Source organism: Sciurus carolinensis, chromosome 15 (assembly GCF_902686445.1).
Source record: "Sciurus carolinensis chromosome 15, mSciCar1.2, whole genome shotgun sequence".
NCBI classification, from domain to species: domain Eukaryota; kingdom Metazoa; phylum Chordata; class Mammalia; order Rodentia; family Sciuridae; genus Sciurus; species Sciurus carolinensis.
Window position 1 is genome coordinate 73,724,913 of NC_062227.1, and position 26,708 is coordinate 73,751,620.

Consider the following 26,708-nt stretch of genomic DNA (forward strand, 5'->3'; position numbering starts at 1 on the left):
TGCATTTTGACACATTTTACCCAAGTGGAGCATAACTTCTCCTTCCTCTGACTGTACACTGTGCTGAGTCACAGCAGTAGTGTAACCATGCATGGATGTAGGGTAATGATGTCTGTCTCATTCTACCGTCCTTCTCATCCCCAGCGCCCCACCACTACACTACTCCCCTCTGATAATCCAAAGTTCCTTCATTCTTCCCTACTCATCCCCCGCTACAGACCAGCATCCATTCATCAGAGAAAACATTCTCCCTTTGGTTTTGGGTGATTGACTTATTTCACTTAGCATGATATTCTTCAACTCCAACCATTTCCCTGCACATGCCACAATTTCATTCTTCTTTAAGACTGAGTAATATTCCATTGTGTATATCTACCACATTTTCTTTCTCCATTCATCTGTTGAAGGACACCTAGGTTGATTCCATGGTTTAGCTATTGTGAATTGAGCTGCTATGATCATTGATGTGGCTGCATCACTGTAGTATGCTGATTTTAAGTCTTTGGGTATAGGCCAGGGAGAGGAATAGCTGGGTCAAATGGTTGTTCCATTCCAAGTTTTCCGAGGAATTTCCATACTGCCTTCCAAAGTGCTTGCACCAATTTGCAGTCCCACCAGCAATGTATGAATGTACCTTTTCCCCCACATCCTTGCTAACACTTATTATTACTTGTTTTCTTGATAATTGCCATTCTGTCAGGAGTGAGATGAAATCTTAGAGTAGTTTAGATTTCCTTTTCTCTAACTGCAAGAGATGATGAACATTTTTTCATATATGTTTTGATTGATTGTGTTTCTTCTTCTGTGAAATGTCTGTTCATTTCCTTAGCCCATTTATTGATGGGTTATTTGGGTTTTTGGTGTTAAGTTTTTGAGTTCCTTATATATCTTGGAGAAGAGTGCTCTCTCAGAAGTGTGTGTGGTAAAGATGTTCTCCCATTCTGTAGGGTTTCTCTTCATGTTATTGATTGTTTCCTTTGCTGAGAAGAAGCTTTTTAGTTTGTATCCATCCCAATTACTGATTTTATTTCTTGTACTCTGGGAGTGTTGTTAAGGAAGTCTGGTCTTAAGTTGACATGATGAGGATTTGGGCCTTCTTTTTCTTCTATTTGGTACAGGGTCTCTGGTCTAATTCCTGGGTCCTTGATCTATTTTGAGTCAAGTTTTGTACAGAGTGAGAGAGATTTAATTTCATTTTGCTGCATATGGATTTCCAGTTTTCCCAGCACCATTTGTTCAACAGGCTATCTTTTCTCCATTGTATGTTTTTGGCACCTTTGTCTAACACAAGATAACTGTATTCATGTGGGTTTGTCTCTGTGTCTTCTATTCTGCACCATTGGTCTGCATGTCTATTTTGGTGCCAATACCATGGCATTTTTGTTACTATTGCTCTATAATATAGTTTAAGGTCTGGTATTGTGAAGCCTCCTACTTCACTCTTCCTGGTAAGGATTGCTTTGACTATTCTGGGTCTCTTATTTTTCCAAATGAATTTCATTATTGCTTTCTCTATTTCTATGAGGAACATCATTGGGATTTTAATTGGGCCTACATTGAATCTCTATAACACTTTTGGTAGTATGGCCATTTTGACAATATTAATTTGGCCTATCCAAGAACATGGGAGATCTTTCCATCTACTAAGGTCTTCTTCAATTTCTTTCTTTAGTTTTCTGTAGTTTTCATTGTCTTTCACCTCTTTTGTTAGATTGATTCCCAAGTTTTTTTTTTTGTTTTTTTTTTTTTTTTTTGAGGCTATTGTGAGTGGGGTACTTATCCTAATTTCTCTTGTAGTGGATTCATCACTTTGGTATAGAAAAGCATTTGATTTATGGTTATTGATTTTATATCCTGCTACTTTGCTGAATTCATTTATGAGTTCTACATGTTTTCTGATAGAGTTTTTTGGAACCTCTAAATACAGAATCATGTCATCACAAATAGTGATAGTTTGAGTTCTTCTTTTCCTATTAGTATACCTTTGATTTCTTTCATCTGTCTGATTGCTCTGTCTACAGTTTAAAGGACTATGTTGAATAGAAGTGGTGAAAGAGTGCATCCCTGTCTCATTCCACTTTTTGGAGGGAATGCTTTCAATTTTTCTCCATTTAGAATGATGTTGGCTGTGAGCTTAGCATGGATAGCCTTTACAATGTTGAGGTACATTCCTACTATCCCTAGTTTTACTAGAGTTTTTGAACATGAACAGGTGCTGAATTTTGTCAAATGCTTTTTCTGCATCTATTGAGATAATCATATGATTCTTGTCTTTAAGTCTATTGATGTGATGTATTAGGTTCCTCGATATTCGTATTTTGAACCAACCTTGCATCCCTGGGATGAATCCCACTTGATTGTGGAGCACTATCTTTTTAATATATGTTTTTGTATGTTATTTTCCAGAATTTTATTGAGAATTTTTGCATCTTTATTCATCAGGGATATTGGTCTGAAGTTTTCTTTCCTTGATGTATCTTTGTCTGGTGTTGGTCTCAGGGTGATTTTAGTTTCATAAAATGAGTTTGGAAGGGTTCCCTCCTTTTTAATTTCATGGAATAATTTGAGGAGTATTGGTATTAATTCTTCTTTGAAGTTCTTATATACTGCTGAGAACTCATCTGGTCCTGGGTTTTTCTTGGATGGTAGAACTTAGATGGCATCTTCTATTTCATTGCTTGAAATTGATCTGTTTAAATTGTGTATGTCCTCCTGCTTCAGTTGGGATAGATCGTATGTCTCTAGAAATTCATTGATGTCTTTGAGATTTTCTATTTTATTTGAGTGTAAATTTTCAAAATTGTTTCTAATTTTCTTCTGTATTTCAGTAGTGTCCATTGTGATATTTTCTTTTTCATCACAAATTTTAGTACTTCGACTTTTCTCTCTCTTTGCCTTTGATAGTGTGTCTGAGGGTCATCAGTTTTATTTATGTTTTCAAAGAACCAACTTTTTTCTTGTCAATTTTTGAATTGTTTCTTTTGTTTCAGTTTCATTGCTTTCAGCTCTGATTTTAACTATTTCCTGCCTTCTGCTTTTGTGTTGATTTTTTTCTTCTTTTTCTATGTCTTTGAGTTGAAATGTTAGGTCATTTATTTGTTGGCTTTTTATTCTTTTAATGTATGAACTCAATGCAATGAACTTTCCTCTTAGCACTGCCTTCATGTGTCCCAGAGCTTTTGATACATTGTATCAGTTTTCTCATTTATGTCTAAGAATTTTTTTTAAATTTTCTACCTTATTTCTTCCTTTTTCCATTCATCATTCAATAGCATGATATTTATTCTTCAGTCTTTGGAGTAGCTTCATTCATTCCATTATGATCTGATAGAATGCAGGGTACTATTTCTATTTTTTTGTATTTGCTGAGAGTTGCTTTGTGGCATAACATATGACCTATTTTAGAGAAGGATCCATGTGCCACTGAGCAGAATTTGTATTCACTCAATGATGGATGGATGAAATACTCTATATATGTCTATTAAGTCTAAATCATTTATTGTATTATTTAATTCTATTGTTTCTTTGTTTAGTTTTTGTTTGGAAGATCTATCCAGTGGTGAGAGAGGCATGTTAAAGTCACATAGTAGTGTTGTGTTGTGGTCTGTTTGGTTTTTGAAATTGAGAAGGGTTAGTTTGATGTATGTAGATGTTCCTTTGGGGCAAACATATTTATGATCATTTTGTCTTTTTGGTGTATGATTCCCTTAAGCAGTATGAAATGTCTTTCTTTATCCCTTCTGACTTTGGTTTGAAGTCCACTTTACCTGATATGAGAATGGAAACCCCTGCATTTTTACTGAGTCCATGTGCATGGTATGTTTTTCCCCATCCTTTCACCTTTAGTCTGTGGATGTCTTTTCCTAGGAGGTGTGTCTCTTGACACCATATTTTTGGGTTTTTTTCTTTCAATCCATTCTGACAATCTATGTGTTTTGATTTATGAGTTTTGGTCATTAATATTCAGAGTTATTATTATTGAGATATGATTTGTATTCACAATCATTTTGGTTTATTTTTGGTTTTTAACTTGACTTAGTTTCTCCTTTGATTGACCTTCCTTTGGTGTAGTTCCACCCTTTACTGCCTTTTCATTTTTTTTTTTTCATTGTCTCTTCATGGAATATTTTGCTGAGAATGATCAGTTGTGCAGGTTTTCTAGCTCTAAATTCTTTTAACTTTTTTTTAATCACAGAGGTTTTTATTTCATATTCAAATCTGAAGCTTAATTTTGCTGGACATAAAATTCTCAGTTGGCATCCATTTTATTTCAGAGCTTGAAATACGTTGTTTCATGACCTCCTAGCTTTGAAGGTTTGGGTTGAGAAATCAGTTGACATTTGAATTGGTTTTCCCCTACTTGTAATTTGATTTTTTTCTCTTACAATTTTTAAAATTCTATCCTTATTCTGTATATTAGTCTTTCTCATTAAAATATGCCTTGCTATGAATCTGCTGCAATTTTGAACATTTGGGGTCCTATAAATGTAAATGTTGTAGTTAATTTTCAATTTCATTCTTTAGATTTGGGAAGTTTTCTGATTTTAATATTTTATTCCTTTGGTTTGTATCTCCACTCCTTCGTCTATTCCAATAAATCTTAAATTCGGTCTTTTCATGTTATCCCATATTTCTTGGAGTTTCTGTTCATTGTTTCTTACCATCTTCTCTGTGCAATAGACTTTATCTTCAAGAGTATATATTTTGTCTTCATTGTCTGAGGTTCTGTCTTCCACGTGGTCTAGTCCGTTGGTGATACTTGCCATGGAATTTTTAATTTGGTTTATTGTTTCCTTCATTTTGAGAATTTCTACTTGATTCTCCTTTATAATCTCTGCATCTTTGTTGAAGTGATCTTTTACTCCTGTATTTTCTCTCTGATACCATCCTTTATTTTAAGATCAGTCTGATTATATATTTTCTAAACTCCTTCTCTGATGTTTCTTCTACTGTGTTGTCTATGGATTCTGTTGTTGGGACATCATCTTGGTTTGTTTGAGGTACTTTGTTCCCTTGCTTTTTTATGTTGTTTGTGTGTCTTCTCGTCTAGCAGTATGGAGCTGAGGCAGTACAGATTCTACTCTGTAGTCTTATAGTGTCCCCAAAGGCTCCAAGTTCCTCACCTTTAAGGGGGAGACCAATGTTAACACCCAGTGCAAACAATATAACACCTTAAGTCAAATGGTTGCTATTAAGGCATTTGCAGTTTTGTCACAATAAACAGAAATGGAGTATTCAATTATTGTCAACAATATAAACAGTAAGTTTGCTAAAGGGTTTACCATTTCAAATGATGAACCATGAAGGAACAGAAATAGTGTAAGATGTGATGTTTATGAGGGAGAAGGAGAGAAGATAGAAGTAAAAAATTATAGTAAGAATGAAGGAGGAATTAATAGAGGTTGGCTGTTAGTATGAGAGAAGTAAGAAAGAATCCAGGGTCACAGATAGGTAAGAGAAAAAATAGAGATTTAAAAAAAAAAGTAAAAATATAAGACTGCACAACACTATTCAGAATATACTATTCTGAATAGTATACTAATATACTATTCAGAAATTCCATTCCTCAATAAATTGATGCATGAAAAATATTTGAATTCAAAGATGGTAGAGATGTGAGAGAGAGGGGAAAAAAAGCAAAGTCTCAATAGAAAATTAGATGATTACTTCCGTTGGCTTTCAAAATTTTTCCCAGCTTCTCTTCTCTGCTGATAGGTGGATTGTTTGAAGTTTGATGTTGAATACTCCAGTTCAGTGGGTGCTGCACTGGTTGGGTGGGTAAGCTGATAGCAAGATGCCCCCACATCCTCTTCTAGTCTTCCCACCCATTGTAGCTGGCCCCTTCCATCCCTGCACACTTCAGGTCTCACTGAGCTGGAGAGAGCCCAGTGTTCTCCAGTTTCTTCATCTTGTACTGCCTCCACCCCCGCCTGAGGAAATGCCCCTTGTTTCTGGCTTTTCACAGACTTGCCAGACCCAGACTGTTCCATGCAAACCCAGCTGCAATCTGAGGGACCTGGGCTTCAGATTCCCCATCCTCTGCCTTGCTGTAGTCCCAAGATCTCAGTGTCCTTTCAACTTGCAGCTAGATCACCAGGGATGCGCTTACAGAAAGGAGTGACCCTGCAAAGAGGCAGCCAGATGGCAGCCATTTCTACACCAGACAGAAAGACATCAGGTGCAACCAGACCTGAAGCTACCCTACTATATCTCCAGGCCCTGCCTGTGTCCCTAGATCAAGGTGGTCACACCCCAAGATGGGTGGTAGTAAACCTGCAGGTCCTGGCTGGTGTCCCAAGATGGCAGGGGCTGCATGTTACCAAACCTGCAGGTACCGTGACAATGGACTTCCACCCAATAGTGGGCAGCAGACAACCTGCTGGCAGTCTGCGGAAGGTCTGCAGGCTAATGGCAGATGATCAGTTGGTTGGACTTCAGGTGGTGGGTAAGGGATAGATGAATGGCAGGTAATGGGCAGGCAAGAGGCAGGCAAATGGCGGATGATAGGTGGTGGTCAATGAGTGATTTGCACTCAAATGGCAGGTGATATGCAGGCAGATGGCAGGCGATCGAGCAGATGAATGGGGGGGCGGGTATTTCAAAATGGTTTATATTGCTTTTGATTCACATTCAATATCAAAAACATTTTGGCTTCCTTCTTATCTTTAACATTGGCACACATGTGCTTCAAACTAGTAAAGTAGTTTTTACTTTTAGAAATTCTCCAAAGATTTAAAATGAAATTAAAGTAAAATATATGAGATGCCACATATCACTAAAATAATTTGTTGTGCTGTTGACTTTTGGTCAAAGAGGGAGAGAGGTGCCACTGGGCTATATTTAACTACAGAAGGCTTAGAAGTAGACCTTTCATTTTGAAGGGAGTTTTCTGCAATTCTTATTTGTGATTCTAAAATGCTTAGAGAAAGAGAGTTAAAAGATATAGGGGATGACTTCAATAATATGAATTAAATTAAATTTGATTTGCCAGACTTTTGAATTGACAGAAACTTTCTCTCTGCTAAATTGTTTGCAGTCAGAGAATAAAGAGGAAAAGCCCTTAAACATGTCAAAACAAAGCAAAACACAAAGAAAACCTTTCTTGTAGAGCAACCCAGTGAATTCAGAATATGGTTGGTACTTTAATAAAAGGATCCATATATCTATCTGGTAGCATGGGTTAGGTAGAACAAAACCAGGAATGGAATTAAAGAACTTTAGAGGAACTGTGCCTGGACTTCATGCCCGCCTTGGGACTGCCTGCTGATTCTTGGAACCCCAATCTCCTAATGTGTAGCATGTCCAAACTTTCAGGATTATTGTTAGAATAAGGAATACCTACACAGCCCTTCATCAGGAGTCCAGTAAGGGTGACAACCTCCTAACGCTAGGACTTAGCAAAGCTTCCTTCCTTTGGCCTCTTCCCTGCAAAATCACAGAATGTGCATTGAAGCCTTTCTTCTGACTTGTCAAAAATGAAAATTTTGAGTATTTGCACATGCACTATTGGACATTCACGTTGGTCCTAGCTAACTTTCTCTGGCCTATAGAATGGTATATAGTGCATTTTCCTAGGAGTTTTCTCTGTTGGTCAGGACCATTTACAAAATTATTATCATTTGGGTAAAACTTGATTAAAAAAATTAATACTACGCTATTTTGATCTGCCAGCATTTGAAGTGACAATTGAGTTTTTTTTTTTTTTTCTTTTTTTTTTTTAAGAAAGCAATGGTATCAAGCAAGAACCACTGCTGGAAATCAAGGAGACAGAAGAATTTTGTTTAGAAAATGTCTCAATAGTTTAAGCTTAGGAATGATCAAAACAACTCATTTGCACAACTCAAGTGATTCTCAGATTTTACACTTACTTTTAGTGAACTGGGGACTCTTGTTCAATATGCTCACCTGCCATGTTGACTGCAAATCCTGATGTTCTGTGATTAGACAAGTCATTAGCTCTTAAAACCTTCAGACCTCTTTCTTAGCTGCTTTGCTTTGCTTGTGAAGCTTTACCCTTGATTTTGCTTTTCTGCTGTTTTGAACTTTGAGTTCTAACTTCGACATTCTTTTTCATAGAATGTAGATTTTTCCTTTTGAAAAATGATTCAAGTTCTATTTATGCATTTGCTTTTATTTTGAAAATGATATATTCATCATTTCCTTGGTTTCAGATCCATAAAAGAGACAATAAATATTTGTTAAAGAAATAGAAAGGTTGGATATTTATGTATTTTTCATTGCATTGTTTAATATGTATAAAATCAAAGATCACTAAATCAAGAATTATTTCAGTGCTTACTCTGATAAGAATATACATTTCCATTAAAATTTTCAGAAAAGATTTTTCAATAATTTCTACGTCATTCAAAATTTATATAACAGTGGAAACCATTATTGATTAAAAGTGTAGAGTTAGATTCAAAATATTTTAGGATTTTCTCTTAGTCATTAGAAGACAGTTACTGGGATTCTATTTCAATTTCATAAAATTGTTAGAATTTTTTACAGTAATCTCTGAAAACATAAAATAGTATCTGATTTTTCTTTCATTATTTTAACTTGCATTTAGATGAATGCCTTTTAAGGTGGTGGGTTTTCATGTGATTCTTGGAAAAGAATATGACAGATAATTTTACAAAATGAAAATTAAATAAAACACCTTATGCTTTCAATGATGTCCTTATTTTCACAGGACCTTTAAGTTTTTATATGTATCATGAACAGATATTAAACCATTGGTACATCTTAAACTAGTAAAATAGAAGTCATTGCTTAAACTCTCTTTTTACTTCTGTCAAAATCATCCCTTTCTAAATTCTTATTTTAAGATTTAGACTTCATTCATTCACTACTTAATTAATAAACTTTGTTATATCTGTATCTTTATTAGGTGTTGAATCAGTTTCTTTGAAAAGTGTATAATTTCACAAGTTTTGACATCATATTTTTCCTTGTCTAGCAATATATGTACTTTCATAAAATCAATTTTCATCACTAAGTTGCTGATTTTTGTTGCATCTTTATTATTTCCATTCTAGGAGATGTAGTGATTGTTTGAAAGTTTAAGAATTATCTTAATAATTAAAGGAATGTCATGTTCTAAATTGAATTCTGAAATACTATATTCACCTCATATCCCCAAAGAGGCACTTGGAATGTCAAACCACATCATCTAAAATGTAGTTCCTTAGTTTATTATATTTAATTGGCAAAAGAGATCTAGTGCCAAAAATGTAATTTGTGTTTCCTGTTTTTAAGAAGTCAGAGCATCTCTTGAGAACAGAACATTTTCTACGATAATGGTACAATTATTTGTACATGAAAAAGCGATTTTTAGATTTTTGTATCAAAATTCATCTCAAAAGACATTATTGAAGTCTAACATATTGCTTAATGATCACTTAGGCTAATTTTTCTTTTAGAATTTAAAATGCATAGAAACATACTTTATAATGTTATATAAACTGTACAATAATACTTTAAATCAAGCCATTTAAAATTAATAAGTTAAAAACAAGTAATTTACAATTTTTATCCTAAGAAATTGTTTCAAAATGGCTTATATTTTAAAAATGTTAAGTGCTTTACGAAGCATTTTGAATATTTGATCTTATTCAGTTCTTTCAATGCCACACATTTGATGGTGCTAGTATTCTCTTACTAGTTTTACTATTAAGAAAACTTAGTAATAGAAAATTAAGTGTCTTGTCCCAAATTAGCCAATGACTAAGTGAAGGAACCAAGACTAGGTGCTAGCAATTTTTCTCTTATAAAGTGTTTGTTCACTATGCAGATTTATGACTTGAATTACTTTGACATTTGAGTATATACTCAGATATAGAAGAGAAATATATGTAATTTTTTTATATTATGTCACATTTCTCCTCTACATCATATATTGATATGTAAAGAAATTCCAATAAATATGATTAATTCCACTTCTCACAATCTCTGTCAGATTAGAGAACAAATTGTCCACATAGGTAGATGAAAATTTCTTAAGTCATCCAGAGAATAAATGAAGTCAGAACTAGAATACAAAGCTCAGAATTAGAATTTGGAGCTAAAAAGCTACTAATAATTTCTTTTTAAAAATTTTAACTTTTGGGCTGGGATTGTGGGTCAAGTGGTAGAGGATTTGCCTAGCATATGTGAGGCACTGGGTTTGATCCACAGTACCACATAAAAGTAAATAAATAAAATAAGGGTACTGTGTCCACCTACAACTATTTTTTTTTTAAATTTTAACTTTTTATTCAAATAAAGCACTTGTACTTATTTATGGTGAAAAGTATCGTAATTCTGTACATATATATGAAGTGCAATGATCAAGTCAGGGTAATCACTATATGCATGTTATCAAACATCGTCATATCTATATGTCAAGAAATTTCAAACTCTTTCCCTCTAGCTGTTCCAAAATGTGAAATCAGATGTTGTAGAATGTATTATCTAATGTGCTACAGAGCATTTTAATTACCTCCTCAAATAACCACCCACCTTCTCTCTAGCCTCCTTCCTGCCCCTCCCTTGTAACTTAATGACTTCTGCTCTTCCTCCTGTGTGGTCTAATATTTAGCTTCCAGAAATGACTGAGAAGGTGCAGTGTTTATCTTTACAGTTCTATTCACATTGCCACAAATGACAGGATTTTAGAGCTGAATAATATAATAGTGTGTATATACACACCATATTTTCATGCATTCATCTATCAGTGGACAGCTGTGTGAAAATCTCGGGCAATTCTGTGTTTTTGCCACTGGGAAACATGTTGAAATAAGCATGGGATTGCAGGTCATCATCCAGCATACTGATTTCATTCCCTTTGTTATCTTTGGTCTTTTCAGTACAAATTATTCTAACTGGGGTGACAAGACTCATAACTCATTGTGCTTTTGACTTGCATTTCCCTGATGATTGGTGGTTGAGCATTTTTTCATATATGTTTTGACCAATTTTTAACCCTTTGGGAAAGTGTCTATTCAAATTATTTTTCCCTTTCAAAATTAGGTATTATTATTTTGCTTGAAAGTTCCTTTTACATTCTGGATATGTTACTAACCCCTTTTCAGATGACTAGTTTGCAAGTATCTTCTGCTATATTATAGGTTGTCTTTTAATTTTGTTGATTGTTTCCTTTGCTATACAGAAGTATTTAAGTTTAATAAAATTCCATTCATCTACTTTTGCTTTTGTTGCTTGTGAATTTGGGATCTTATCCAAAAAAAAAAAAAAAAAATCCTTGCATATACCAATGTCTTGAAGTAGTTTCCCTAATTTTCACCTAGTAGTTTCATAGTTCTGTATCTTATGGGAGCTTCATCAATTTTGCATGAATTTTTGTATGAAGTGAAAGGTGGGGGGTCCATATTCATTCTTCTGTATATTTATATTACAATTTCCCAATACCATTTACTGAAAAGATTGTTCTTTCTCCAATAAGAAAAGTATATTCTTGGTATCTTTGTCAAAAATTGTAGGGCATCAACATGTGGATTAATTTATAGATTTTCTCTTGTGTTTCTTGTAGCTATGTGTCTTGTTTTTTATTTTTGTTTTGCTGGTATCATGCTGTTTTGATGGCTATAAATTTGTAAAACATTTTCAAGGCAAGTATTATGCTATTTCCTTCTTTGCTCTCTATACTTAGTGTTGTTTTGGTTATTATGGGTCTTAAGTGGTTCCATATGAACTTGATGACAGTTTTTTGGTAGTTTTGTTAAGAATAGCACAGGTATTTTGATGAGGATTGCTTTGGATATGTAGATCACTTTGGATAATATGGACATTTTAACAATGCTGATTCTTCCAATTCTTGATGATGAAATATCTTTCCAATTTTATGTGTCCTTTATAATTTCTTTGATGAGATTTAATCATTTGCATTGTAAATTTTTTTTTCTTGGTTGAATTTAGGTATTTTATATTATTTTGTAGCTATTATAACAAAATTGCTTCTTTGATTCTTTTTTAGCTTATTATTTGAATACAAGAAAGCTACTTTTTGTCTGTTAAGTCTATATCACAACTTTAGTGAATTTACTTATCACTTTATATAGTTGATTTGGGGGAGTCATGAGTATTTTCTACATAAGAATTATACTATTTGCAAACAGGGAAATTTGGTTTCCTCCTTTCTAATTTGGCTTTCCTTTATTTCTTTCTTTGGCCCAAGTACTCTAAGACTTCCAGTACTGCTTCGAATATAGTGAACATGAACATTCATGTTTTGTTCTATGTCTTAGAGGAAATGTTTTCAGTTTTTCCTCCATCAGTACAATATTGACTATGGGTTTATCATGTAGAATCTTTGCTGTGTTGAAATATATTTCCTTTATACCTAATTAATTGAGGGTTTTATTATGCAGGGATATTTAGTATTATTCAATGTTTCTTCTATGTCCATTCAGGATTTTGCTCTTTAATCTGTTATCATGCTGTATAACCTTACTGAGTATGTTGAACCACCCTTGCATTCCTAAGATAGATCCCATTTGACCTTGACATATAATATTTTTAATGTGGTGTTGGATTCAGTTTGCTAGTATTTTTGCACCTATGTTCATCAGGGATGTTTGTTTGCAGATTCCTTTGTTGTTGTGTATGTCTCTGGTATCATAGTAATTTTAGAATTGTAGAGTGAATTTGGTAGAGCTTCCTCTTCATTTTATTAGGATAGTATGAGAAAAATTTGTGTTAACTTCCCTTTAAGTGTTTTATGCATTTCAGCAGTGAAACCATCAAATCCTAGACTTTTCATTGTTGGGAGACTTCATTCCTTTGATTGGTACATCATAATTATTCACAATGGTAAGACTTATTATGCCATATTCATACATGCTCATGACATCATTTGATTAATATCATTCTCCAGTACCTGGAAGACTCTCTTTTTTACTCTTTCTTTTTTAAATTAGCACTTTATAGTAGGCATAATAGTTGGGCTCATCCCAACAAACTCATACATTCAAGGAATTTGATTTTAGATTGTGATGTCTCCCTTTTCCCTTCTCCTGACTTCTCTCCCTCTACTCTGTTAGACTTCCTTTTGCTTTTCTACTTATTTGTATCTGGTTGGTTCTTTTTACTTATGCATAAAGATGAAATTCCCTGTGGTATATTTATATATGCACAGAACATGATTTTTTAAGAATTCATGCCACATTACTTCCCTTCCCTCCATTTGGCCTCTTGATCTCCTTCTACAGTACTGATATCTTTATTTTTATTATATTCTATCCTTCCCTCCTCAGTTCCTTTTTTTTATTCTAGTATGTACACATATAGAGAACCATGGAGGTTCTGAGTTTGACTTGTTTCACTTCACATGATATTCTCCATTTCCATTCATTTATCAGCAAATGCCATAATTTAATTCTTCTTTATGGCTGGGTAGAACTCTACTGTGTACATATATCACAATTTCTCAATCCAGTGATCTTTTGACTCGCACCTGGGTTGATTTCATAATTTAGCCATTGTGAATTATGCTGCTATAAACATTGAGGTTGTTGTATCTCTATAGTATGCCAATTTTAGATCTTTTTGGGAAAAAATAAAGACACAAACAATGAGTGGGATAGTTGGGTCATAGGGTGGTTACATCTCTAGTTTTCTGAGGATTCTCCATACTGCTTTCCAGAGTGGATATACCAGTCTCAGTCCAACCAACAATGTAAAATTGTACCTTTTCCCAACAGAATTTATTATGGTTTGTGTTCTTGCTCATTGCTATTCTGACTGGAATAAGATGGCATCTTAGTGTAGTTTTGATTTGCATTTTCTTGATTGCTAGAGATGTTAATCATGTTTTCATATAATTGCTGGCCGTTTATATTCCTTCTTTTGAAAAGTTTGTTTAGTTTTTGTCCACTTATTGATTTTATATTTGTGTGTGTGTGTTTTTAGTGTTAACTTTTGTGAGTTTTTTTTATATATTCTGGATAATAGACTCTGGATATACACTATCAGAGGAGTAGCTGGCAAACATCTTTTGTTCTGCAGGCTCACTCTTCATGCTCTTAATTGCTTCCTTTGTTGTACAGAAAAAAAAATTTGTTTGTTTGATTACATCCTCTTATTGATTCTTCATTTTATTTTTATGCTTTGGGGGCTTGTTAAGGAAGTCAGTGCCAGGAACAATATGATGGAATGTTGACCCTATGTTTTCTTCTAGCAGTTGTAAGGTTTCTGGTCTACTTTCTAAGTCTTTTATCCATTTCCATTTGATAGTCATGCAGGGTGAAAGATAGGGATCTAGTGTCATTCTTCTGCATACAGATATGCAGTTTTCCAAGCACCGTTGTGTGAAGGATTTTCTTTTTTCCAGAATATATTTTTGGCACCTTTTTCAAGTATCAAATGACTAAGTATGTGAGTTTGTATCTTTTTCTTCTATTCTATTCCTTTCATCTTAATATCTATTTTGATTCTAACCATACTGTAGCTCTGTAGTATAATTTCAGATCAGATATTGTGATGTCTCTTGCTTTGCTCTTCTTCCTCAGTGTTGTTTCTGAAATTTCTTGTCCCTTATTCTTCCAAATAAGTGTAAGCATTTTTTTTTCTAATTCTATTAAGAATGCCATTGGTATTCTGATGGGGATTGCAGCAAGTCTGTATATTGCTTTTGGTAGTATGGCCATATTAACAATACTAATTCTGACTATCCATGAACATGGGATGTCTTTCCATCTATAAGGTCTTCCATTTCTTTCTTCAGTGTTCTATAATTTTCATTGCAGCAGTCTTTCATCTCCTTGGTTTCATATATATATATATATATATATATATATAGTTGTTGTTTAGGTTGTTATGAATGATACAGTTTTTCCTGATTTCTTCCTTGGTTAAATCACTGTTGGAGTATGAGAAACTTATTGATTTATGAGTATTGATCTTTTATCCTGCTAATTTCCTGAACTCATTTATAAGCTACAGAAGTCTTCTGGTGGCATTTTTTGGAGTGCTCCAGGTTAGGATCATGACACCAGCAAATAAATATAGTTTGATTATTTCTTTTCCTATGTGTATCTCTTTCATTTCCTTTTCTTGCCTGATCACTCTGGATAATGTTTCAAGGATTATTGAATGAAAATGGTGAGAGCAGATTGCTTTGTCTTGTTCCTGATTTCAGAGGGAAAACATAGTTTTTCTCCATTTAATATGATGTTGGCTTTGGGTTTTTCCAAAATGGTCTTTATGATGTTGATACATTCCTTCTATCTCTAACTTCTCCAGCATTTATACATGAATGGGAGATAGATTTTATCAAAGGTCTTTTCTGCATCTATTGAAATGATGATGTGATACTTGTTTTTAATTGTATTTAAGGGGTGAATTACATTTATTGATGTGCATATGTTGAACCAACCTTGCATCCCTAAAATGAAATACATTTGATTACGGTGCATTATCTTTTTGAAGTATTTTTAAATGTGTTTTGTTAATATTTTATTAAGGATTTTTGCATTTATGTTCATCAGGGATATTGGTCTGTACTTTTCTTTTCTTGATGAATCTTTGTCTGGTTTTGGTATCAGGGCTATACTGGCTTCATAGAATGTATTTGCAAGTGTTCCCTCCCTATTAATTTCGTGGAATACTTTGAGAAGGATAGGTGTTAGTTGTTCTTTGGCAGTCTGGCAGAATTCAGTTGAGAATCTATTTGGTTCTGTCCTTTTCTATTTTGAAGTCTTTTAATTGTTTCAATTTCATTACATGATATCAATCTGTTTAGGTTTTCTATATCTTCGTGGTTGAATTTGGGCAGTTCATGTATGTCTAGAAATTTCTCAGTGTCTTCTAGATTTTCCAGTTTATAGGAGTACAAATGTTCAAAATGGACTCATAATCCTCTGAATTTTAGAGGGGTCTGTGGTGAAATCTCCTTTTTCATCTCTAATTTTATTGATTTCAGTCTTCACTGTCTAATAGTTTCAAAAAGGGTATATCAATCTTATTTTGTTATGGGGCGCAACTTAAGAACAGACCAATCACCACTGAGAAGTCCAAATTTTACAGTCTTTATTAAGCTGGCTAGCTGACTCTCTCACACAATGCCTCCTCAGAAAAGGGCTACTGGGAAAACAGTCCCGACCACAGGGTTGTAGGGGTTCTTATACCAAAAATCATATCAATTGTAAATGTCTGTTGCTATGATTTGAAATTACAAACTAACATCATGAGATCATCGACAGAAGGGGAAATGGGTCACCTAGGTACAAACTAAAGAATGGTTGCTAGCAATCACACAATTACTGTTTACATGGTACATTGGTTAGGAGCAATAGGGATCAAAAGAGAGCAATTTTTATTACATAAGAACTGTCATTTTGTGTTGTTAAACATGTCACACTAAGTAACTGATGATGGGTACAGAGGTGGGGTGCTCCCAAGGGAGAAACTTATTTCGCTACATAACATGGAGTCTCAGAGCAAAATGGCATCTGTTTAGTCATTTCCCTTATAGTCTGGCCTATAACGTTCTCATGGAGGCAGATCTGTCAGCCCATCACAATTTATCTTTTCAAATAATCAACTCTTTCTTGAATTGATCCTGTGCATTTTTTTAAATTCTCAAGTTCATTGATTTTGACTCTGATCTTAATTGTTTCCTGTCTTCTACTGATTTTGGAATTAGTTTTTTCTTTTTCTAAGACCTTAAGGTAGAACATAAGTTTATTTATTTGGGATCTCTCTATTTTTAAAGTGTAGGCACTCAATGATATAAGTTTTCCTCTTGGAAATGTTCCATACTTTCCTGGAGATTTTTATATTTTGTATCTCTCTTCTGTTAATTTTTAAGAATTTCCTCAGATCTAGTCTCATTTGTTCTATGATTCATTCTTCATTTAAGAGAGTATTGTTCAGTCCCTATGTGTTTATGTGGTTTATGTTATTTTTATTGCCATTGCTTTCCAGTTTCAGTTCATTATGATCTGATAGGATGCATGGGATTATATTGATATTTTGTATATGATAAGATTTGCTTTGTGACCTAGAATATGGTCTATTTTCGATAAAGTTTCAGGAGCTGCAGAGAAGAAAGTGAATAAGCTGTTTTGGGGTGAAATATTCTGTAGATGTCTGTTAGGTCCATTTGAGTTATAGTATTAATTAGGTTGGAGATATCTATTGATTTTATGTTATGATGATCTGTCTATTGGTTATAATGGAGTGCTGAAATCATCTAGTATTATTTTGTTTGGGTCAATCTGAAATTTAGTGTCATGGAGTTTTTAAAAATGTGATTGGTTGGGTACAATGACATTTGGAGAATATTCACTATTGTTTTATCTTCTTGTTGAATTTCGCCCTTTACCAGGATGCAGTGACCTTCTTGAACTCTTTTAGTTAATTTTTTCTTGAAAATTACTGAAGTATTAAATATAAGTATTACTGGAGATTACTGGAGTTTAAATTTTCAAAATAGTTTTTGGTAACCCCTGGATTTCTGAGGGGTTTGTGGTGATATCTCCTTTTTTGTCACTAATTTTATTGATCTGGGTCTTCTCTCTTTGTTGCTGTGTTTGGCTATGGACTTATCAAACTTGCTTATCTTTTCAAAGAACCAGAAGTAAGAATAGCTACTCCTGCTAATTTTGTCAGATATAAAAATAGCTACTCCTGCTTGTTTTCAGGGTCTGTATGCATGAACCATTTTTTTTTCTGTCCTTTTAACTTTAGATTCTCTGTGTGTCTTTGCTTATGAGTCATTTGTAAATAGCATATCATTGGCTCTTTTTTGAAAATCCATTCTGCTAACCTGTGTCTTTTAATTTGGGAGTTGAGATCATTATCATTCAGTGTTAGTATTGATATGTGTTTGTGATTTCCTGCCATTTTGATTTTTTGTTATATTTAATACTATCATGGTTCTCATTTAGTGGATTACTCTTCCAATGATTTTCTTCTATTTGGGAGTTTTGCAGTTTGCTTTTTAGTTTCTCTGTGTGTAGTTTATCTTTGAATATTCTTTGTAGTGCTGGTTTCTTGGTCATGAATTCTTTTAGTTTCTTTTTGTTGTGGACAGTTTGTTTCCCTCTCAAATTTGAAACTGAGTTTTGTTTGTATAGTAACCTTGGCTGGCACTTGATTACTTTTAGAACTTAAAATTTTTCATTCCAAGTCTTCCTTGATTTTAGGGTCTGAATTGAGAAATCAGAAATGAGCCTTATTGGTTTGCCTCTAAATGTGACTTGATGTTTCTCTCCTGCAGTTTTTAATATTTTTCCTTATTTTCTGTTAGGCATTTTGATTATGGTATGTCTTAGAGAGCTTCTCTTTTGAATCAGTCTATTTGGGGTCCTATAAGCCTCCTGTATATTAGATGTCTAGCTTATTTCTGATATGGGAAAAGTTTTCTGTAACTATTTCATTGAAATGTTAATTTTGCCTTTAGCTTATATCTCCAGGTTCTTGTCTATCTCAATATATTTCAAGTTTGGTCTTTTGAAGTTGTCCCAGCATTTTTGTATATTCTGATCATGTTCTATTGTTTTTTCCCTTTATCACATTCTATGTGCTAAAGATCATATACTCTATCTTCAAGGTCTGAAGTTCTGTCTTCAAGGGCTGATGCTCTATTCTCTATGCAATCTAATCTGTAGGTGATGGTTTCAAGTGGATTTTTAATTTTACTGATTGTCTTTCACTTCTAGGAGCTTTGGTTTTGTTTTCACTGTTTCTATTTCTTTATTGAAGTAGTCTTTTGTCTCACGTATTTGTTCTCTTAACTCATTTGTAGGTCTTCTTTTATTTCATTGAACATTTAATAATCAGTTTTTTTGTAATCTTTCTCTGGAATTTCATCCACATTAGTATCAGTGGGATCCTTTGTTGGGGGATTGTGGATTTGGGGGAAGATTTGTTTGTTTCCTCATGTTTTCAGAGGTTAGGGATTTGCACATCAATTGAAATGGGTTCCCCTTTTTCTTCTTCACATGTCCTCTTATATGTAATTATCTTATTTGTTCTGGGATTTCTCTCTGTATTTGATATATAAGTAAATGTCAAGAGGTAGGACCTGAGGTCCTTCTCTGACTGTTCCTCCTTGCATCCTTGTTATTGGTTTAGGTTTTCTGTCTCTTCAGTTCTTTGAGTTGGAGTAATGTTAGAGAGTTCAGATGGGAGTAGATTGTGTGAGTGTTGTGGAGTGAGGGTCACTGTTGCTTGGTTGAGATGTATTTTTCAGCTGCATGACCTCAATTCTGTGATCTTAAAGTATCCCAATGTCTTTCCACCCCTTCTAGGGGGAGGGGGAAACAGAATGGCACTAATGTCAGCAACAAATGCACAGCCTTAAGATAAATGTCTGCTGTCTACTTTGACACGTATAGCACTAATTGCTGCCTATATAGGAATGGTGAGGTCAGCTTTTCACAACAGTGCCAAAAAAAAAAAAAAAAAAAAAAAAAAAAAAAACCAAACCATGAACTAGATCAGGAATTTGACAACAGGTGTTATTATCTTGTCCCCTATTAATAATCACAACTCCACTGGTTTAGCAATTATATAGTCTGTATAATTTCTATTATTTAATAGGATTACTGTTTCTTAAGTAAGAGAAATAGTAAGATGGCAAGAGAAAGCTTGAAGTGTTGATCAGAGGAGAGGGAGTAAGTGTCAGTTGTAAAGATGAAAAAAGAGAGGAGGAGGGAATAAGATTTAGACTGTTAATGGGAAAGGAGGATGAAGAAGGGGAGATAGGAGGACCCAGAACATACCTATGAAAGAACAAGTAAATGCAAGACGGAAACAACTTTAACTTTCATATTATTGTACACCACCTAAGTCTAATGTAGGCTAAATAATGAGCACGTGTAGGAGAGCGCTGTTAATGTGTAAAGTCATATGAATATCTATCTACAGAAGGACACATTCAAACGATGACAGTGAGACCACACACACACACACACACACACAATGAAAAACGTAAATACTACAATACAATAAAATGTTGTTTGATAAGAATGAAAGAAATGTTAAAAATTAAAAACTGTACTAAATGGGAATATGGAGAAAAAAGAAGTAGGAAAAAGAAAAATGAAAAAAAGAAACAAAAAAGAAAAATTCCTAACGAGAGATACAGGTCTCCACGGTGGTCCATCTACTGGCGGGGGGTGGACTTTCAGTCTCTGTTTTTATTTTTTGTCTTGTGTTTGTGGCCACTGTTCCTGTGCTCCTCGCCTGGCCGCCAGCATGTGCAGCAGCGCTCAGCTACCATCTCCTAGAACTGGGTGGGAACTGGGCAGGATAGGCCCGGGTTGCTTAGGAGCTTCATGATCTAGGTATCCGCCCTGAGGTGCGGTCGCGCCATCCGGGTATCCGCCCTGGGGTGCGGTCGCGCCATCCGGGTATCCGCCCTCGGGTGCTGCCGTGCGATCCGGGTATCCGCCCTGGGGTGTGGTCGCGCCATCCGGGTATCCGCCCTCGGGTGCTGCCGTGCGATCCGGGTATCCGCCCTGGGGTGTGGTCGCGCCATCCGGGTATCCGCCCTCGGGTGCTGCCGTGCAATCCGGGTATCCGCCCTGGGGTGTGGTCGCGCCATCCGGGTATCCGCCCTGGGGTGCTGCCGTGTGATCCGGGTATCCGCCCTCGGGTGCTGCAGTGCGATCCGGGTGTCCGCCCTGGGGTGCCGCCGCATGATCAGGGAATCCGCCCTGGGCTGCAGCTGCACAGCGGCCCCTACAGGGTGTCCGCCATGGTGGGCCTGTCCCCCGGGTTCCAGAGGCCCAGCGGATCAGGAAGTGTTTTGTGCCCGCCTCGGTCTCCGGTACAGGCACCCCAGGGCGTTTCCGCTTTGTTTCTGGTCACTTCCTCCTCGGGCCCCAGTCCCCCTTCCACTGCCCCGCCATCTGCGTGGGGACGCGCTGAGCTCCTAGGAGCCGCTGCAGACGGGCGGTGGCCGCCCGCGTGGCGCCTTCGCCTTGGCGGCCGCCTTCGCCTTGGCGGCCGCGGCCCATGCGCGGTGTGGCCGCCACACTCGGGCTTCCTGTCTACACCGCAGGTCTCCTTAGGCTGGCTGTGCTTCCTTTTGTGCCCGCAGGCGTGCCTCGGGTCCGCGCTCCGGCCCACTCAGGACTTGTGCAGCCCCTGGTTTCTTTGTCCAGTTACAGTCGGGTGCTGAGCCCAGGGAGGTGCGCGGCCGCCCGCCCCAGGAGGAGCCCTCGGCTGTGCAGGTCGCTGCTGCGGGCCATCCTCCCTCTCCAGTCGAGCCCTAGCAGCCCTGGAAGAATACACGGATCCATTCCGACTTCTCCTCAGCCGTCTCTTTGGTTTCCTTGTCTTCGTGGTTTAGTTTTTGCAGGTTGTATGTGTCCAGAAGCTTGCCCCTTTCTGCCCGGCTTCCTGATGTGTCGACGCCTAGCTGTTCATAACAGGCCCCAGTGATCCTTCATCTGTGGCATCAGTTGAAATCTCTTTTTATGATTTTATCTGTTCAGGCCTATTTTCTTCCAGTTTCTCCTCAAGTTTCATCAACCTTGTTTATCTTTATAAAACCAACTCTTTGTTTCATTTGTGCTTTGTGCTTCCTTTCCTTTTTTCTTTTTCTGTCTCATTTGTATATTTGTGTTCTGATCTTTATTGTTTCTTTCCTTTGATTCATTTTGAGTTTGGTTTATTACTGGTTTTGTAGTTCCTTAAGTTACATTGTTGTTAATTTGTAATCTTTTTCTTGGCTGTCGTTGCTAATCGCTATAAGTGTTCATCTTAATATGGCTTTTGGTGTATCTGATTGGTTTGGGTATTGAATTTTTCTATTTTCATTTGTTTCAAGAAAATTTTGGATTTCTATTTTGATTTCTTTATTGACTCATTGGCAAGTCAGGAGCTTGTTTATTTCCCACATATTTGTACGATATTTAAAGTTCATCCTATTGATTTCTAGTTTTATTCCATTGTGGTCACAGAACACATGCAATGTTTCGATTTGTTGTGAATTTGTTGAGTCCTTTTTTGTGGTCTACCTGGAGCATGTTCCTTGTGCTGATTAGAATATGAATTCTGGAGCTGCTGGATGCAGTGTTCTGTAAATATGTTAGGTTCATTTGGTGAATAGTGTTACTTAACTCTGATATTTGTTTTTTTTTTTTTTTTTTTTTTTTTTTTTTGTGGTGTAGTAGATGTGTCTGTTGAAGTGGGTGAGGTATTGAAATCCCCGAATATTATTATATTTGAGTCTGCCTTTCTCTTTATGTATAATTCCTTTAGCTTTATTTGAGTGCTCTGGTATTGGGTACATACATGTGTCTGTTATTTCCTCTTATTGAATTGATCCCTTTGTCATTATATAGTGGTCATGTTTTCTTTTAGTTTTTTTACCTTAAGTATATAGCTACTCTTCCTTGCTTGTGATTTGCCTTTGTATGGAGTATCTTTTTCCAACCTTTTACTTTTAGCCTATAAGTGTCTCTTCTGGTAGAGTTTCTTATAGGACTATGTAGTTGATACTTCTTAAAATCCATTTGCCTGATCTATATCTTTTGACTTAAGAATTTTATTCCATTTACATTTGAGGTAACTAAGCAAATGGTTACCATTTTCTAGCCATTTTAGTAGTTTTTGAATGTTTGGTATTTTATCTTTTCATTTCTCTTATTTCTTATATTTGCAGCTTCCTAATTTTCTGTAGTGAAAATTTGTATCAACTTTGCCAATGAGATTTTTTTTTCTTTCCATGTGATTTTATGGTGGTAGTTATCATTCTTTGATTTCCAGATGTTGAATTTTAAGCGTTTCTTTTAGGGCCTGCCTAGTAGTGATGAATTTCATCATTGGGAATGGAAATTTTTGGCAAAAAGTCAACATTGTTTTTTTCATTGTCATGTTTATTTGACAAATAGGGTCCAAAGGATTTAGTAACATGAGATGAGATGATAGGAATATTTACATAGGGCCTAAACTTGGTCTTAGGGCTTTTGTATTTTTCTCAAGTTTTCAAACAAGTAGAATTTTCTTTTTAAAGTTCCATAAGTGGACACATCATGAACATTTCTTGGGATGGACATTGCTGTGTGCTTTGCTTTTTGACAATTACAAATGCTTCTTTGTGTTTTCTTTGTTTAGCTAGAAAGATTACAGGGTGAAAATGCCTTGGAATGGGACAAGAGAGAGTTACTTGAAACTGAAGAACAAGGACTGGAGAGAGAAAATACAAGGCTAAAGGTCCAGGTGAAAGAAATGGAAGCGCTTCTGGACAGGAGGAAGAGATTAAGTGAAAGCTTTCCAGGTCCTGCTTTCAAGACATCGTACAATGAACCACAGGAAAAGAACAAGTAGGGAGCTCCTGGAAGCACGTGTTCCCTCAGTCGCCTGGGCACCCGCTGCTTCACCAGTCCACTCCAAGTCGTAGCTTTCCATTCCTACCCTCCAATAAATGATGGCTTGTACTTTTTCTCATTTTGATAGAAAATAATAATGTTCAAATGAAACAATGTGACAAATTATGGATGAAAATGTTAATATGCAACAAATCTCTGAATGGTTCCAAGCCTCCAAATACAAGAAAAAATTAAAGGAATAGAATGTGTTTTATTTTTTCTAGTTACAGCTATATAATTGAATTTTATAAGCTATTAATCTTATCAAAAATATGCTTCTCCAATAATTTGGAGCAACTATATAATCATTTGTTCGTAGTTATGGTAAGTACATAAATTTTTAAATGTATCTAGGGCTTACTGTTCTCTTTTTTAAAATAATACTCAGAACAATTATTTTTCAATCAAATGCATCATTTTGCCAATTGTTTATACAGGCAGTAACATAAATATGAAAAACAAGATTAAAATCAAAATTTGACTTAAGAAAATTTGGAAGATTTTGAATATGTTTTTATCTTCTATTTGGTTGACATATTTAGTACTGCAGAGGACAGTTTTCTTTTTGATAAATAATTTACAGATGTTTAAATGTACTTTCAATGACAGAATTATAGTTAAAATCTGTGTGGTTTACTATCATTTTGCTACTGAACACATACTACTTGCTTCTGTTTTCTGCCATTAAGACATCTGTAGAATTTTAATGCATAAGTCTATTTTTTCACTCAAATTCTTTAACAGTTTGAAAAGTGAATGTGATTAAGTTCATGTTTTTGAGTTATATAACTAATTCATACTCATACAAACTCTGAGAGCTAAGTGGCCAGAAAAATTTAATTCGATATAACTGTTCCTAGTTCTTTTATGATTTTAGGGATGTATTGCAAATGTAGTATTAAATTGCATTCATGCTTCATGACTGGACAATACAAATTTTTAAAACCAAATGTCATAGTCAGTGATTGTTAGTTTGTATTGTACAGACTCATGAACCATCTTAATGGTGTGTATGATTCTGAAATATATACAATTAATAAATCTGTACAGAATAATTTTGCATATTTTTACTTGTAAAATCACAGCATTTTATCAATTATAGAATGTGGTTTGGTGTAGGGAACGTTCCTCAAGCTCATCTGACAGCAGTCGCTGACACCATGGTCTAAGTAAGCCAAACAGTCTGGACAGAGAAACTGAGGTAATGGGAAAGACTCGCCATGTAATGAAGGTCTTTGCAGCTGTTGAGGCTGAATTTGAGCTGAGGGGAGGCCTCATTCTGCCGTGTATCCCAGAAAGCTGTGATGTGAGCTTGCCCACACTGCTTTGCCCCATGCGTGTGCAGGAGCTTGCCATTCCCCAGTCCTTTGTTTCAGACCTGTTGCTGGACAGAATTGCTTAGGCATGCTTGGTTTGTTTACACTACCTGGACCCTCAAAGTATAGTTCTTCTATAGGCTGACTCTGTTATACTTGAACGAACGTGTTAGCCTGATTGGATAATGTGCCTATATATGTCTTATGCAACCCTAAATAAAATTAGATCCGTGCCTTCAGAGCTCGATCTCCGATGCCTGAGTAAGCGTGCTGGGTAAGGCTAGGTAGGGTAGGCATAGTTCGTCCTCACCCTCAGCAAACCTGTCTCTGAACATCTACAGTTTGGTTATCAAAATGTGTATTCCTATGTGATGCATTAGAAAAGACAGCATTTGTTCATGTTATTTTCTGTGTCAACCATTGCTCTAGCGTGCTAATGGGAAGATGAATGAGCTTGGAGTTTACATATGGACACACATACATAAATGATAATAAATGGCACATTGTGCTGATTGCTAAGAATAAAGTATAATTGAAACACAGATGAAGAAATTCATTGTATTTAATTGTGACATCTTTCTAGTTATGCAAAAATGTTACACATGAAATGTTTCAAGTAGGAAATATAAGGGCTAACTAGCAACATTTTGGGGCTGGTGTAGGTGACATGTTCTTTCATAAAGGCCCACTATGGCCAGACCTGCGCTTTTTGGAATCAATGTAGTTCTTTTAAACCAGGCAGAAGTTGGTAACTGTGAGTATTCTAGAATATTTAGACCTTCTAAATCAGTGGGTGTGGTCATCATTTAGAAGACTGTAAGATTAAGTTTATATTATATTGATGGTAACAGAGTGTTTTGGTGATTTTTATCCTTTTCATTAAGAATTCAGACTTGCTCCAAAAGAACCAAAAGAGGAACCCAAAGGATTATGTATCATGTAGCATTTTCTGGTCAGAAGCCTTGATGCCTCACAGAAGTCTAAAATACCAATATTTATGTGTCCTGAAATGCTAAATAAATCAGTATCCAAAAACATGTCAAAGTCTAGGGAATAACAGATTGTAACACAAAGCCAGACTGTAGTTTTAACACCATTGCAATAGGTGTCTCTTATCTATCAGTCATGACTAGGAGGATCATATCTGTCTCTTCTCTGTACATCCCTGTATGTGGGTGAGGACCACGTGAGTGCTGTGTGTCAACACGTGTACACGGGTACATTCTGTTTGTGTACAAGACTGCTCTACTGGAGAGTGCTGTCACTGGAGGAACACTACAGTGAACACCATACAACTACTGCTCACTCAAAAGATACAAAGTCGCTTACCACATGACATTTATAGCTAATCACACTTGCCAAATGTCTGTGACTGACTGAAACTAAAACTACTTGCCTTTTATAGAAATCTCCATATGAATGAATTTAAAAAATTTTTGAGTTTTAATAATCTTATTTAATGTTTTTTCATAAATCCCTGGTAATACAAAAAGAGCATATTTCACCTGGTATTGTACTTTGTTTTATAAGATCTAAGTGACTAAAAAGTTTAAGTATATCAAAAATTATAGTGATATAGAAAGTGGTGTGTACATGTCACATTGTGGTGTGAAAGGAAACTACTAATGCTTTTTCTTAGCTCTTGTGTTTTAAATTTCCATGCTATGATTATAATATTTATTATATCAGTATAATAGCATGTTTGTGTAATATAATTAGCATATTTTAAAGAGTACTTTAAGAAGTGGTAAACTCATTACCTTATACAGACATAAAATGAACATGTCAGTTATTTTATTTAACATATTAACAAAGGAATCACTAAGTTATTATATCTGGTTCAAAGGAAAATGTAAATATCAGAAATTGAGGCATAAAAGAATGCTGAAAGAAAAAGTGCTTAACAGATGAAAAATTGACTCTTTGGTAGTGGGTAGCAACGGAAGACATCAGACAAAATTCCCCTGCAGGTGAATGGATGAGATTCATTTGCATTACTGTGGATTATCTACATATTATATGCAATATAGCATAAAGATATTGGAAGTTGTTGGACTGTGTAAAATGA

The 26,708-nt window shown here is 35.4% G+C and overlaps 1 protein-coding gene across 1 annotated transcript in view; it reads left to right on the top strand.

Annotated features, from left to right (window-relative positions):
- The window catches only part of Ccdc102b (coiled-coil domain containing 102B), a 154,099-nt gene extending 129,330 nt beyond the window's left edge, over positions 1-24,769 (top strand). The window contains exon 6 of the mRNA XM_047526624.1: positions 23,071-24,769. Within this exon, the coding sequence (XP_047382580.1) occupies positions 23,071-23,283 (213 nt within the window). The 3' untranslated portion in view covers positions 23,284-24,769. The remainder of the gene's footprint in view (positions 1-23,070) is intronic.
- Positions 24,770-26,708: the final 1,939 nt, after the last annotated feature.